The 16,941-nt window shown below is 38.1% G+C and overlaps 1 protein-coding gene across 1 annotated transcript in view; it reads right to left on the bottom strand.

Annotated features, from left to right (window-relative positions):
- Window positions 1-725: 725 nt before the first annotated feature.
- Window positions 726-16,941, bottom strand: part of LOC149166440 (U-box domain-containing protein 13-like) — a 43,460-nt gene continuing 27,244 nt past the window's right edge. The window contains exons 2-3 of the mRNA XM_089430165.1: window positions 4,944-6,175; window positions 726-899 (exon numbers count right to left, since the gene is read on the bottom strand). Of these exons, the coding sequence (XP_089286291.1) occupies window positions 726-899; window positions 4,944-6,175 (1,406 nt within the window). The remainder of the gene's footprint in view (window positions 900-4,943; window positions 6,176-16,941) is intronic.

The raw sequence follows: 16,941 nt of genomic DNA, 5'->3' as shown, positions 1-16,941 counted from the left end.
AATCTCATGTCCAGGTTTTCCACAGTAAAAACATTTCTTGATGGGAAAATTATTAGGAGACATACCTTTAAACGGTCTCTTCTGAAATATGTTGGCTCCTTTCTGTTGTTGTTGCTACAATTGTTGATGTTGCTTCCCTTTAAACTGTCTCCTTTTTGCCATCAGAGCAAGGTCATTGCTCTGAGATTTCAAATTTTGTCGTCGCTCTTCTTCTTGTATCAGAATCCCTGTCAGCTCTTCAAATGAAGGGGCTTTCTCCCTTGCTGACAGCCCTGTGATAAATGTCTGGTAATCATCAATCATTCCATTCAACGTGATCGTGACCAGATCTGAATCGGAAACTTTCTCTCTAATATCTCCCAATCTGTCCTTCAGGTCTTTGACTCTCGCAATGAATCCAACAGTGGATTCATTCTCCTCCATCTTCAATGCAAACAACTTGCCTTTGAGTGACAAGACACGGTTTGAATTCTGCGTCTGGTATAGGTTTTTAATGGTCATCCAAATGTCAGCGGCCGATTTACAGTCTCTAATATGTGGGATAACATTGTCCTTGACGGACATCTTCAATATGACCTTTGCTTTTGTCTCCCTTTTATCCCAATCTTGTTCTTGTGTGGCTGATCCCGATCTCAGCTCATTTCCTTCAATGTGCCACCACCGGGCAAGTCTGATCTGCTGCCACCGAACAGATCTGGAACTCCAATGCGCCACCATTGGGCAAATCAGATCTGCTGCCACCGAACAGATCCGGAACTCCAATACGCCACCACCGGGCAAGTTTGATCTGATGCCACCAAACAGATCCAGAACTCTAATGCGCCACCACCAGGCAAGTCCGATTTTCTACCACCGAGTAGATCAAGAACTCCAATATGCCACCACCGGGCTACTCCGCTCTGCTTCCACCGAACAGAGCCGGAAATTCAAAGTGCCACCACCGGGAAACTCCGATCTGCAAAAGTTACAGACTTTTCAAAGAGAAAGAGGTTGGCGCTCCTTTGACAGCAAAATGCCCGCGCCAGAAACAAAATATACGCGAGGCACGAAATTGGCGCTATTCATCCTGGATTTTCCGCGCCAATTGTAATTTCTGGCACGCTGGCGCGCTTATCACCCTCAGAACCACACCAAGTGGCGCGGCTGTTCCTTAAAAACCCGCGCCAACTCTTCTTTCCGCTCAAAAATGGCGGGACTGTTTGCGTCAAAACCGTGCCAACACTTTCTTGCGCTCAGAGATGATCAGTCATCTGAGACCTGCCCTCAGGTGTTACTGCAGTCCACCTGATTCTACAAATGCGCCACTACAGTTCTGTAATCAATGATGCATCCTAAAAAAAATTAAGGCTATCCCTACTTTGAGCTCTGATACCAAGATAAAAGTAAAATTTGAATTAATCTCACCTGGAGACTGCACTCAAACAAAGATAATCTCTCCGTTCACTCTACTCTACTATTCATGAATGAAAGATTACATCATTAAGTACATCACTAGAAATCAGGTAGTTGCAAACAAACTCATAAACTTTAGGAACAAATCCTAAACTAAGGAGATACATTACAACTTATGTAACCATTTCTCCATTAATACAAAATAATATTAATTATTTTCAACTTGTCTAACAGTGATATCAGAGCAGGTTAAATGCTCTATTGAATGAGAGCATGGTTAATATGCTACGTTTAATAGAATGAGCCATGGTTGTATGGCCTTCTTATAGAATAGATGCATAAACAATGGTCGTTGTCAAGTACATAAGAAGGAGATCTAAAGGCGTTAAATTTGTTTGTTGGTACGACCATCGATTTTGAGGGTTTTCCCTTTCTATATACTAAGGGTAAACGATTGATGAGAATTATTACAATGCAAAACTTAGAAGAAGCAGGGTTCATCCTATTACAACTTTGGAACGTATCGAGAGAAAGGAGGAGTGAGATATTTTTGGATGTGAATGTAGATGATGGTGAGATATGCATTATGCGTTGAATTATTTGTGTTGATGAATTTTGAAAGGCCATGCTAGATATGTGTGATGATTCAATTTATATAATCCGAAATAGGTATACATTGGAGTTTAACAGTGACTACATATTAGTTTTCTCTGCGTTGAATCCTAATTTGATTATTTGAAAAAGGACTATTTTTTAGTCTCCAAGAAGAAGATAGCATTAACAATGTTATGTCATTGTCAGCTTTTATGCTAACGTTGCAGAGCGTTCAACAAAAAAGTCACTATTGGATTCCATTATTGATTTCTGGATTAACATAAAGTTGAATGTGTCCATGGATGAGTAAACAGACCCCCTTCCTCTGTTGCCTTTGTATTTTAGAAAGGTTGCTATTTTGGTTGGATGCCGAACTATGGCAAGAACAGGTCAGATAGCATTCACCACTAGAAAGTTGAAGACACATAGCGATTTTGGATCCTGCCTAGTTAAACTACGGTGTGGAATGTGAATGCTAGAAGTATAATTATGTGTGGATCAGTTTTACTGAAGGCCATCCTTGACTTTTGAGCAAGACAAGATTGAAGCAGTTCTAATTCTCCATTCGATCCCTGGACGCTAGACGACTTTGGGAATTCAACTCTTTTTTTTTTTCAGTCAAAGTCGTCTGCATTGGAAGTGAAACGAAGAACCAGTTGAAAGAATTTGAGTAGTTGGGTGTAATATACCCTCTATGTGACAGAGGTCGAGCAACACAAAGTAAAGAAAGCAAGTATCAAGTTACAATACCCATCCTAGCACAATAAGAAAGTCAGAATTTGAATTGCAAAGGTGTCTCCAACATTTCTAGAGCATAGGTATTGTTTGGATTTGCATGGGAATTTACCATTGTTTCTTGTGTGCCTGAAGATGTCGACAGAGTTAAAAGGCTTGCAGAGTTGACAATATGTTATTTTAATTTTTCAGAACTGTTATTTGAAGTCTTCGATACAAAATTTAAGTTTCTTGGATTGTTGGTGCAGTAGAACATTATTGTGTTTTGTTAGCATGTTGCAATGAATGATCATGATTCATCTTCAATTATGGGAAATAGTTCCATGAAACTAGAATCGTGTTGCACATGTTTGAAGTTTTTTTTAACAAAAATAGGTATGTGTGAATTTCAATAAATCTCATATCCGTGATGTGCTATTTGATTTGGTCGCTGATCACTGGTCGAAATTTTTGGGGAGCCATATTATTTAAATACAGTTTTACATTCATGAATCAGTACGACATTTCAGTTTTGTGATGCAAAGAATGTATTACCATTGAATGGTGTTATTAGCAACATGAATTTCGTAGTACTGTCAGTGTGTTGAAAACGTATGAGTCATGTACTGAATGAAATGGTCAAATGTCTTCAGTTTGTTAATGCCAGTATCCAAGCGCATGTTGACACAACATGTGTTTCCTTTAAAACCATAAATAACTCCACGGGAGCAGGGGTTAAATTTGATGGGTGACCCTACCCGTCAAGGAATTTTTTTATGATGTTTTTATTTTTAAACTTCCCATCATATGACTTTTAAAATTTATTTGTACAAGTTTAATCTAATTTCAAATTGTACTCATAATTGTTCAACTTTTTCGTTCTTTGTTGTACCATTCAGCTCAAGTCTCATTGCTACACTTTGTTTTGAGACCTGCTGATCAAATGTTTTTGCAAATTTTCCAGATTGTTCAAATGTTCTGAGTTTTTTTGTTTAAAATGGAAATAGTGATAAAATAGATGGGAAATATATATTGAAACAACAAAAAATAATATTATGAAGTGAAAAAATATATATTCATAATTACTTTCACAAGAAAATAATGAATGTTAATATTGTTGCAACAAATTTGACAAAAATAATTCACTCACACATACCATGTTTTCCATTTGAGTCACTACCATGTTAATCCCATTAAAAGAACAATAGTTGTGAAATAATTTTCAAACCAAAAATATATCTTGAATATTAATTAAACATTTGGTCACACTTATAAAAATAAATCAATATAATGATGTGCATTTATTTATAAAAATAAATAAATATAATGATGTGCATTGTTGATTAAGGGGCAGTTGGTTCTCAATGGAATAAACTTTTCACATTATAAATTCTCATTGGAATAAACTTTTCACTGTACAATAATTTGTGTTCATGTAGGGTCTCGTAACTTGGCGAGCACTGGGCAGCGCAAGAGAATTTCATAGAACTATTATTATTTTTACTTCAGTAAAAAAGCCTGGTGGGTGCCAACTGAAATATATGAATAAAGAATGGACCGCGCCCCTCGTAGGGGGCGACTCAGGGACTACCAGTTTCAAAATCTCAGGATGACCAAATCGACCTCTGTTTTCCTTAATTATGAGTCGCACTGGTCTGAATCCACCCTTTGAATTCAAAGCTGCTCCAGAGAAGCCGGAAATTTTCAATTCCGTTGAAGATTTGGTCATGGTGGGAAAAGCCACACTGGACATTACTGTTTTACAAATTGAATCTTCTGAAAATGGGGGGAGAGAATTTGGTATTTCTTTTCCCAAAGCAAAGAAAATGAAATTTTCTATCCATTGAAGATTTGGTCATGGTGGGAAAAGCCACACTAAACATTACTGTTTTATAAATTGAATCTTTTGAAAATGGGGGGAGAGAATTTGGTATTTCTTTTCCCAAAGAAAAGAAAATGTTGAAAGGCCAAATGGCATGGTCTTCGATGTGTGAAAAGGCTTTGATTCCAATGATTTTATAAATAAAATAAGCAATTCAGAGATGACACAAAATAAAAAATCATGGGCAATAAGGAATAAGCAACCAAGACAAGCTTGATGGCCTGGGTTTCCTGTTTTTTATTGGGCCTTGCTCCTATGTATACCTGATTTAATACGATATAAAACCGTAACCAACTGCTAAATCCCAGGACCAACCTTAACAATGTTCTGAAATTTTAGCACGGACAAGAAAAGTTCTTACCTTGCTGTTGTCTTGTCTTGCAAGATAACATAAGCATTCCATTGCTTTGAGTTGAATTGACTCCCATTGAAACGATGTTAATGCTAATAGTTTGGGGATCAAATTTTTCTCTTCAATTATTTGACTGAAGGAGCTCCTTTCCTGGCATAAATTACAGAGCTCTACGAGGGCTGCCTCTATCTCTTCATCACCACCTCCTCTAGGTGAGACCAATGTCTCTGCTACATTTTCTAATCTGAATTTGGCATTGTTCTCCTTCCACTCCTGTATGAGCTCCCTCAGACTGCGGTTAGGAGTCAAATGCTTAGTCATGAGCTCGCATTTCTTGACAGGGCATGTAGTGTTGCCACTCTCAAACCACTTTTCGATGGCAGATCTTTCATAAGTAATCCCCGACTCCAAATTCACTGGATCCTCCATTATTGTGTCCTCCAGTGGGCAACAGAAATGTGAAGGCGCAACAGACTGGTAATCAGGAGAAGAGAATGGAGCAGAAACAATACCAGACCTACCTAGAAATTCCTGTATTTGATCAAGCATGTAAGCCTCGGCCCTCTGTTTCTCATTCTCGAGGTCTTCCTTCTTCTTTCTTACAACTTCAATCTCAGACTGTAGAAAGCACTGGTCTGTGGGCACACCCATGGCGTTGGCCACCTGTACAATTAACTGCAACACTTGTTGGCTGTCACTGTGCATCTCTTTCATTTCTCTCTCAATCTCACTTGCAAGGGACTCGCTTCCAACCTCCCCCTGGAACTCCGCGTTCCTCATGGTCTCACACAGAGCAACTGTTTTCTCCTTGATCTCCAGTGAAACGTCCAGAGTAACAATCCTGAGAGCATTCAAAGACCGTTCTATTCCTTGAGTGATTTCCTTCATTTCATCTGGCAGAATCCTGCACTTGAGAAACAAATACATCCAGCTCCCTGAAGTATATGTGTTTATGAGCTTGGAGGCATTGTTCAGCTGTGTTTGCAAGTCTTCTAGCGGAACTCTTAGAGAGTTTGAAGACCCATGAATGTTTCTCTTCCACAACTCTAATAGAATGGGCTCTATTTTGTTTAAATGGATTGAAAACTCTCTGAAACTCCTCTTTGCAAACAACACCTTGTGCGCTGCAATGCTTGTGTCTTTTATTTTCATCAACAACCTTCCTATCAGATCACTGGCAATGTTTACACCTATTGAAGCCAGCGCACCTCTAATTTTGATGAATTGCTTTGTGGGTCTCTCTGCCTTGAATTATATTCTGAAGGGGGTAAATAAAGGCCTGCTCCCCTTAAATATAGCTGTACAAATGTCCATAGCATGACTGAAAATGCCAAGGCAACTGCAAAGAAAATTCCTAGCATTTATAGTGAGGCCGAAGTGGGTCCTCTTTGAAACTTCTTATGCCCAGCCCTGTGCCGCGGTCACTGTCCTTTGTCCGTAAATGCTAAACTTGCAAGTTGCCGGAGATTATACGGTATAAAAAATATATAACGTAACTTGTAATGTTAAATATATATATATATATATATATATATATATATATATATATATATGTATATATATATAATTTATAATTTTTTTTTTAACTTTTAATTTTTAAACATGCCCGTCAATATGACGTTTTTAAAAATTAATGGCAAGTTACACATGACGTGGAGATTTGAAATTAAAACATATTTTACGGGTAAAAAAGCTAAATACGGGCATACGGGCGTCAAATTTAACCCCTGCGCAGGAGCACTTGAGCGGTTTCTAGCATAAGGAATAAGTGATGCTGTAAGAAATTTGAACCGTTGATTTAAGTGATGAGAAATTTTGACAAACCTCCTCCCGGGACCACCTCGCCTGTTAAATTTCGACAAGAAACGTGATGTCAGGTACCTTTGGATACATTGAGAACTACTCTGAACCGTCGATTTTGTTTGACCGTTACGAGTACACAGGACCACACACCATTCATTTGTACCTACCCGTCTTTGATCTATTGTGTTGACTTTGATTTTGGCCTATCAATGAACAACAATTTCATTTCTAATATTTGATATAAAGTTGTGCATATTATTGATGTGAGAGCTATTCTCTGCATTGATCCCTGAGATAGTTTTGGATGATGAAGAATAGAGTAATGTCAGTATGTCATGAGTTTGAGTATGTTAACATTTTCAAGAAGTTATGAAGGTCGATAAAATTGGAATTTTAAATTTATTGCAATTTTATGGTTGAGTATGTTTGGCAGAGTTGGCATTATAAACTTTTATTATTAAAAATTTGGCATCAAGATTTGGGTTGGAGTAAAGAAATTACAGTGCAGATATTTGTGTTGGCTCATTGGTATTGTTGCTCCCATATTGAACTGTGAAGTGTCACTGCTACCCGGGGAGTGAAATTGAATAGTTTTTTCACTGCGGAAATCTGCGATAGAATGTCATCAATGTTTCTAATGCTACAAGTGTAAGGCATCATGAAGAAGTTGCAATTAACGATAAATTATTATTACAAGAAAACCTTTGTTAAATTATTGTTACAAGAAAACCTTTGTTGGATGACGACGAACTAATTAAAGAACCTCCCAGCATTGATGATCTTTTGATTTTGCTTGAAGTATGATTGTCAACTGATTTGTTACTCAGTAGAGATTGTTACATTTTGGCCAGGAAGTTTTTTAGTTGTCTGTTACATGTTGTGATTTGTGTTGTTAAAGTTGAAATTATTTTGTAAAACGAGTGCATTTTCGGTCGAACCCGACACCTGAGATTGAGTAAAATGGCTCAAATTAAGAATGTATTAGAAATTTTAAACAATCTCATCAATTCTACTGCTGATGAAATTGTAAATATCAGCAAAGCAAGTCTTGTTGATATTACAGTCTGTTTACATGATGCGTTGGAGACAGTTGAATTTCTCCAGATTGAGTCTCAAGTATATCGTGACGATCTTAATTCCCAACAACAGTCGAAGAGTAATGAAGCCATTTCAAGAGAAACTTTGGATGTAGCAGAAAATCATATTCAAGCAACTATATATGAGAGTCATTTGCATATAGATGTGAAAACTGCAGTTCCCAAAATTTTATAAGATCGTGGGAAGAGATTACAAATAAAAAACAGAGAACTGGTTTGGGTTATAACAAGGATGTATTGGATGTATGTTTTCATATTTCTGATTTTGCTAAACCTATACAATTTCAAAGTGCTATATTTCTAGATGGTGTTGTTCCAAAACAAATTAATTGGTGCCAACATTGTGACAAGGTTGGACATGTGAAAGATTGGTGTTTTGATCTTCCCCTGTGTGGTAATTGTGGAAAATGCAATCGCCATTCAAACCAAGAAGAATACTTTAAGAGATAAACCAAATTTTGGATGGATTTCTTCTTGGGATTGGTCGAAAATAGCCAAGAAGATTTACATGTCATATCGCGGATATGTTCAAGAGTATTGAAGAGCCTTGCAGTTATGGAAAAAAATTATCACCCTTTATCCGACAAAGGGGGAATTGTTAATGGTCTACTCCAAGTTCGAAGATGTCAAGCGAACCTGAGTTAGAGATCCACTGAGCCACAACCTGTACTAGTTAAATCTAGAGTTGTAGCAAGAGAGAGTTCAATTTTTTTAAATGCGTTGTTTGTGAACGAGCACTTCTAGATTCAGAGTTGTTCAAGAAACTAAATTGATAGTTCAAGAGTTAGTGGTCACCTTAAAACCACATTTTTGGTTGTTCTAAGAACTATTATGAAGGTTCAAGAGTTGGTGTTGGTTGAGACCTTGAGTTCTCCCATGATTTGGATCTCTTCAGCTACCAGAATTAACCAAGATATTTTACTTATGTGATGTTAGCATAATTTCATATAAAATAGTATTGAACAACCACATGTGTATGTTTTAAGGAAGATAAAACATAACGAAAACCATCAAATCATGAAAAAAATCACATTGATAACGGAGTTCAGCTAGTGTGGGTTAAGTCTCTAGGGCCTAGTGTCAAGAGTGTGAAGGCTGCTTCATTTAATTTTACAGATGATGATGATGTACATGGCATATTATTTGTCATTACAATGACAAATACCATCAACCTGAGTGGCATGTCTCTCCACGAGACGTTCTACCTATAAGAACTCTCACTCAAATGAGTATCCATCAACATAATGGTAATCAGGGATTTCAACAACAACAACATCACCTTAGAAAAATAGAAGAAAAACATGACATAACCGTATCATATACCTCCACTTTCGGTGGTGGCCAAAAAATGAAAAGATCAGTTGTTGAAATGGCTTGCACCACTGAATTCCCGACGATGAGTGGTACAAAATCAACTGTAAACTTGTCCAATTCTAACATCATCAAATTTTGGACCCTCAAGAATCTTGAAGATTCCCCCAAAGATTCCTTGCTACTGGACACCTGCAGTTCTGCTGCTCAGATGGAGATTTTGACTGCACAGTTAGACTCCTAGTGAGAAAACATGCAAAAATGACTATCCACTTGCCAAATTATGTCACTGGAATCTCTGGCCCTCAAGGGAATCTTTCTCGACATCTTAATATTCTCATTCATGGTTTCGCCTTCTCAAGTGCTCATGGTTTCATTGTTGGTTCTATCCCCCGTCGGTCACTGCCCTATGCATATGAGAAATGGTAGCTTAAGTAGTGGTCGGGTGGCAGACTTTACAAAGCCGTCATCCCTGGTGTAACGGTTAGACAGAGTACAGGGAGGTCAGGGGTTCCAACCTTGCTGACCCCACACCTTAGCGTTTTTTTGAGGCAATGTTTAATTATGGCACGCGGTTTGTTTGACTTTCGACTTAGTAAGAGCTAAGGGTTTTCATTGTTAAATATGGGACCGCCCATCGTGGGCCGACCCTTGTCGATCGGGAAAGTTCGAGCCCCCCCGTTCCCCCTCCATACATGCTCTGCCATGTGGCGGTTCCGACGTTCCATTGTTATGTGTTATATGTTGTCCGGGGATGGTGGGGTTTGGCCACCTTCCACCCTATATTACTTTGACTTTTAATATCATTTGACCATTGTGGGATGGGTGGGTCTTATGGGCCCGACTTGCCCCCTTTTACTTTTTAATTTTATTATATATATGTAACACATTAGTTAAAATTCACCAACCCAAAAATAAGGGATATAGGACAAATTAATCGTGCTACAATTTCGCCAATTCTCAAGAGCTAGATTACATGCTCCAGTCCCAGTCAACTTGTAGCCTCCTTAATCTTACCACTTGGCCAAGTTTGACTAAAACTTTGACCGCAAATCACTTGACCATACAAACTCAGATTTGAGTGTTATTCACACCATTAGAATCAGGGATGCGATAATTACGATCTGGGTCTAGTATTGGAGCAACCCAGTTACTTTTATTTTTGAGCTATTATGAGCCCTGTCTTGAATCTGAGCGTGTCTGGAGCCACCTGGTTCATTCCTCCCCAATGAGAAGGTTTTGGTCCTCCAAAATCATGAACATAATCTGCAACAACTGTGTACATCGTCTACACCACAAGTGTCCTGACAAGTCACCTTTCCTTCTCCTTCTCCTTTATTCTTTGGAGCCATAAGCAATGAGCCGACACTTGCATCCTCTACAAACGTATAGTACAATCTTTTAAAACTACATGCCTAATTACATGACCAATCATTACCCAAGCATCCCCTTACTTTCCAAGAGTTTATAACACGCACTCTCTGGTCAAGTTTACATCAGGATAGAAATCAATACCTCGTCTATCAATCAAAGGCCAAAACCTCATCGTTGCTTTAATAAGCGATAGAAAACACATCATCACTTTTACAATTTAAATTGCAATGCATGATTTACAAAATTCGGCCATGACAAGCTACCATATCTAGAAAAACCATCTCTCGCTCATGAAAGTGAATGGGTCATCATCTCCCTGTAGCATATTCGTTTGTTGAAGAACCTTTCCAACTCGTTCTTATACGAGCACTTTGTCCTTGAGACACTTCTCTAGATGGAGCCTCCAACATGTGGCTCTTTGATGTCCACCTCTGTTGCAATGACTGCAAAAAGTATTCTTCCTCTAGACTTGCTTAACCTTCTTCTTTTCCTGATGTGGAGAAGGCATTTCACACCTCATCCTTTTTCGTGCAACCATTCTCTTCTAGCACTTAGCAACCACATGGTTATGTAAACAACAAAAACTACATGGTTTTCTACGCCATGATTTCTTCTCATAATTAAAAATATGTTTGTAATCAAAATGAACTCTAGAATGTTGAGACTTTTTATACCTCTCATGGCTGTCTCTGGTGCAATTCTGGTGATGAGAGCTTTCCTTAGCTCTTCTTTTGCAATGTTCCCTCTCACGGGAGGATGGTGATTTGTTCCAATCATTCTCTTTCCTCAAAAGTTTCAACAATGTCTTAGAAGCTTCTAACACCTTTGAGAACTCTCCTTCGGTACATCCCAAACCTACAAATCGAGGTCTTTATACCACCTCCAATGGTTGAGTCATTCCTTGGCCAACACCAAGTCTTCCTCCTTTATACCCCATCTTGGTAAGTGTTATGAAACTAGCTCACAAAAATATAGAAAAAATAGATACACGCCTTAGAAATAAGCCTCTTCGAGGGTGCAACCTCCTTTACATTACACAATTGAACAATTCTTGGATGATACAAATGAAAAGACCTCCTTTCTATATATAGGAGTCTAAGAGGTCATAATATAATCAGAGCTGACATAACAATAATAATGTAAGGGCACAATAATAATAATAGGGGGTTGTTATGTGGCACAATAATAACAATATGGGGACTACATGGTCACAACAATATAATAAGGGGGTTGTACTAATAACAATAAGGGGTTACACGAGTAGTATAAGGACCTAACATGCCCCTCTCCTTCAAAAAGTGTTGTCCTCAATGCTTGAGTAGTTATGGTTGCTTCAGTGTAAAATTCATGTCCTCCCATGTGGAATATTCAGCGGGTAAGTTCTTCCACTTGATGAGATACTTTGAAATTGATCGATTTCGTAGCTGTCGGGTTCTTGTTTCTATGACTACTCCAGGTTCCAATATGATTTTTCCTTCCTCTTCAAGTTCTGGCAATATTGTTTGAACTGGGATCTTCTCATTATGTAAGGTCATCATTTCTTAAGTGCATGTAGTCTTACCAACATTTCCTTCTCATAAATAGCTTTGTGTAAATACTTTCCTTTGGCTAGATGACTTTCGAAAGAAATGGGTATTTCTTCTTGCGTTAAAACATCACCAATTCCATTTGTTGATGCATCATATTCCACAATAAAGGTTTTTGTGAAGTCTGGCGTAACTAAGACCAGTGCTTGGCACATTGCCTCTTTAAGATGTTATAAGGCCTTCGTTGCTTCTGGAGTCCATGAAAATGCATCTTTCTTTAATAATGTTTCTTTCAGAATGTCTTCAGTCTTCATTCTTATTTGATGATATCCTAAATGAAGATCCAACTTGGAGAAGTAAATTAATCCATGCAATTCATTCAATACTTCATCAGTGACAGAAATGGGAAGTTTATCTTTAATAGTGAGTTTGTTGAGCTCTCTATAATCCGAACACATGCGCCATGACCCAACCTTCTTGTGCATCAATACTACTCGAGCAGAGGAAGAACTTTGACTAGGTTGAATTATACCAGCCTCTAGCATTTCTGCAACCATACGTTCAATTTCACCCTTTTGGGCATAGGGATATATGTAAGGCCTGATGTTTGGAGGAACACTTCCTGGAATCAAATGAATAAAATGATCATGATCACAAATAGGTGGGAGGCCTTTGGGAGTCTCCAATATCTTGGAATGATTGTCCAAGACTTTTTGGAGATATGGAGAAATAGATGATTTCAATGTGGGAACCTCTAGTGAACATAATTGTGTAGTTACGCCTCATTTTTATTTCTTTAGAAGCTTTGTCAGTCTGTTAGAGCTGATTATCTTTCCCGGCTTCCCTATGATACCCCTTAATTCAACTTCCTTTCCTTCCAGAGAAAATGTCATGAGATGTTCTTGAAAATTAAAAGCTATTATACCCAAGGATTGTAGCCATTGGACACCTAGTACAACTTTAGCACCACGCATTGGAATGGAAAGCATTGGGCTATTAAATACATATTTTCCCATGGATAGCTTGATATTATGGCACTTTCCAAAGAAATTTATGGTTCCTCCATTTGCAACCATCACTTGACACTTTGGTGCTGGATATAGGAAGCAATTCAATTCCTTGGCTATCTTACAATGAATAAAATTATGGGTACTACCCGAATCAATCAACACTTTTACCTTTTTCTTCTTGATATGTCCTTCTATATTGATAGTTTGAGGAGTGGTAATTCCGACCAATGCATTACAAGATATGGTCGGATTCATTCCTTCTTTCTCGATGTGATCTTTAACTTCTTGAACCTTTTTTTTCTTGATATGTCCTTCTATCTTGAGAGTTTGAGGAGTGGTAATTATTTCCAATTCTTTACAAGATATGGTTGGATTCCTTTCTTCTTTCTCTAGGGTTGGTTCCTGGTGTATATCCTCTTCTTTTGATGTTTCTTGATCCTTTTCTTCTTCCTCTTCACACTCTATGTAAAATAATTTCCTCTCAGCATACTTATGACCTTTAATGTATTTGTTATCACAATTGTAACAAAGCCCTTTTGCTCTTTTTTCTTCCAATTGTTATGGTGTCAACCTTGTAGGTTGTGGAAGGCTAGGAGAAACAACACTTCCATATTTATAGTTGTGAGGGGTAGACTTCCTTGTTGCCATTATTTTGCTTTCAACTTTTCTTGCCAACCTAAATCCCTTCTCCAATGAATCAGGTTCCCAAAGATGAACCTCATGTTGAATTCTATCCTTTAAAGTCCCTTTGGAGACATCAATCCTCTGCTTATCTGGAATATCGTTTTCACTTATAGTCAATTTTTGAAAGTTCTCAATGTGCTCTGCCATTAAACACTTTTTTCTGAGATTTATCAATTGGCTAAAGAAGGTGTTTCTCTTTGTATCCTCATAATGTGCTATCAATTCCTCTGTGAAAATTTACCACGTAACAAGTGGTTTACTAGAACAAAGCCATTTATACCATAAAAATTGATCCGGTTCTAAATATGAAGATGTAATATGTACCTTTTGTAATAGTTTCACCTCATGTAGATCAAAATATTGCTCCATCTGTAGTATCCAATTTACCGGATCCTTGTCATCAAACTTCCTCATATCACATTTTCTTGATTTTAGGAGCTCGATCTTGAAATGACTGTAACTCTGTAATTTCAGATCTCCAAGTTCTGAAATTGCATCCTGTAGTAGCTCTCTGAGTTCTCTTTCTAACCCCACAAGTGTGATCAATATTGGATTCCTCAAGGAAGAGTTATGTCAATTCTCCCACGATGACCTAATTATAGACTAGTTCAATAGAGCTCACTTGTACGAAGTTCCGCGTGTCACTATTTCCACCTCAGGACCTGAAACCGATACAAAGAAAACTACAGTCCATCCTCTTTCTACAACTTCTTACGAAATTTCAATCTCATGCTCAGAGAGAGTTATGACAAGTTTCCCAAGGTCACCTGTTTAGGATGTAATTCGGGAGCCTACGGAAACCATAAATGTATTGGACAGTAACTCCGAAAATATAGCGAAATGAGATTTGAAATTTGGGTCCAAGCTTCACCAAAAGTGCGGATCAAATGGGTTTAAATTTTAGAGTTTGCACCTTCGTAGAAAATCAATTATAGCAAAAATTCCATGATGACCTGTTTGAGATGGAATTCTGGAGTTTTCAAAAACCCTAACTTCCTCATATCATATATCTGAAAATATAGCGAGCGAAGATCTGAAATTTTGACTCAAGGTTCAAAACGATTTTGGATCAAATGGATTTTTGTTTTAGCTTCTGAAACTTCGTAGCGAAAAATTTATAGGGAAAATTCCACGATGACCTATTTGGAGTAGCAAAACCCTAGAATCCAAAGCTCTGATACCAAATGTTATGAAACCAGCTCATAGAAAGATAGAAAAGATAGATACACACCTTAGAAATAAGCCTCTTCGAGGGGGAAAACTTCTTTACATTGCACAATTGAACAATTCTTGGATGATACAAATGACAAGGCCTCATTTCTATATATAGGAGTCTAAGAGTTCATAATATAATCAGAGCCAACATAACAATAATAATGTAAGGGCACAATAATAACAATAATGGGCTTCAATGGGGCAGAATAATAATAATACGAGGACTACATGGGCACACCAATATAATAATGGGGTTGCACTAATAACAATAAAGGGTTACACTAGTAGTATATGTGTAGAAATTCCCACTGTAGATCACCTTATAATGCAATATACTAAAGCAAAATACTAGATCTACTTCTACAATCAAACTTTGTGGAAGCTTTATAAATTTGAGCTACATATAACAGAGAATGAGAAATGAATCACACATGAACACAGAAGAATAACCCGGGGAAAGCCTCAACCTAAAACCCCAATCTCTGTATTATCATACAAGTGGAAATATGTTCAGATTACAAAAAGAATAAGCTCACAAGCTATCCTGCTCCCTCTGCAATCAAACAATGCTGCTCATAGACAGTCAAAGGCTTCTCCAAACCTTCTCCTCTGCCCTCCAAGCCTCCTATTTCCTTGTGCAGTTTTCCTTGGGGTCCAGTGCTGCCACCTGTGTGAATTGGCCTCTTCACACACTCACTAACCTCTGATCTAACTGCGCAATCCTGAAGGAGATAATTCCTTCTGCATGGATGAGTTTCCTATATAGGAAAAATCCTCCAATTGATAATACATTGTCCCTTCCTCTAATCTATCTTGGGTTTCTGACTGAACTGACATGCATGAGCTATTTATGAGAGAATATTTAGTTATCTGGAGCGCAACAGTTACATGCATGCAAGCATTAACTAACTAAACTCACAATTAATTCCACAAATTGTTAGAACTAATCTAACTAGACTTAACTCAGTTAACTGAGCTAACTAATTACAACTCATCCTTATCTCTTTAACTAAGGGATAAATTCCTCAATCAATGGAGAAACTATTGCATGTCCCCACATAGACTTCATGTTTGATTTTCTACAACTAATTAACGCAAGATGAATTAATTAATCATTTTACAAACAGCTGCTAAGATCAAATTCGAATTTTACTTCTCAATTTTAGTTCAAGGACTAACTAAAATTGGAATCTAACCCGAAATACTATTTATAGAAATGCTATTTTTAGCACTTCCTTTTTTCATTCATTGTTTCTATGTCCAACACTGGTACCGAACTGCTATTTATAGCAGTGCTATTTTTAGCATTTCTTGTTGTTATTTTCAACACTCCCTCTCAACAAGAAAGGCATTCAACTCGAACCCAATCCTGAACCTTTGGAATGTTATGCATGCAACACTTCTCCCAAGTGTTGTTGCTCCAGCAACTCTAGAAACAAAAAAATCTCCCAACTGACCTCCATGTTGGGCTAGAAACATCCTCTGATGCTGAAGCTTCCTCTGCTACTGACAAGTGCTCCCTCTGCGACCTCTAATCTATTGCAACACTCCACGCATCTTGCATCATTTCACACCTCTCTGTGTCATCCTGCACTGGTGCAACACTCCTATGCCTCTCACATTGTTGCAGCCTGCTAGCTCTGCACTGTCTTGGGATTCTTGAACTGTAGCTCTCTTTGCCGCTCCATCCACATCCATCTCTACCCACTCATCTAGTCCTGCTACTCCTTGTCGGGGCTCCCGTAGCAAGGTCTAGTCAAAGAGTTTGGGTACTTCAATGATCATGCCCCTATTCTAGCCTTCTTGGTACTGTCACTCCACATCGCCCCACCTCTAACCTGGAGGTATGGATGCATGTGATCCCTCTATCCACTTGGCTCAAAATTTCCCCCTACTGGAGGTCTCTGCATGAGTATATGTCTCTACTCGATCTCCTCTCGGCTTCTCTAGTTGTGGCTACTCCACAACCTCCTAAAGCTGCTTCACC

Source organism: Pinus tabuliformis, chromosome 5_1, assembly GCF_031772625.1.
Source record: "Pinus tabuliformis cultivar Carrire ecotype Pingquan chromosome 5_1, CPIR1, whole genome shotgun sequence".
NCBI lineage: Eukaryota > Viridiplantae > Streptophyta > Pinopsida > Pinales > Pinaceae > Pinus > Pinus tabuliformis.
Note: the sequence above shows the minus strand (reverse complement) of the source record. Positions and strands in the feature narration are given on the sequence as shown.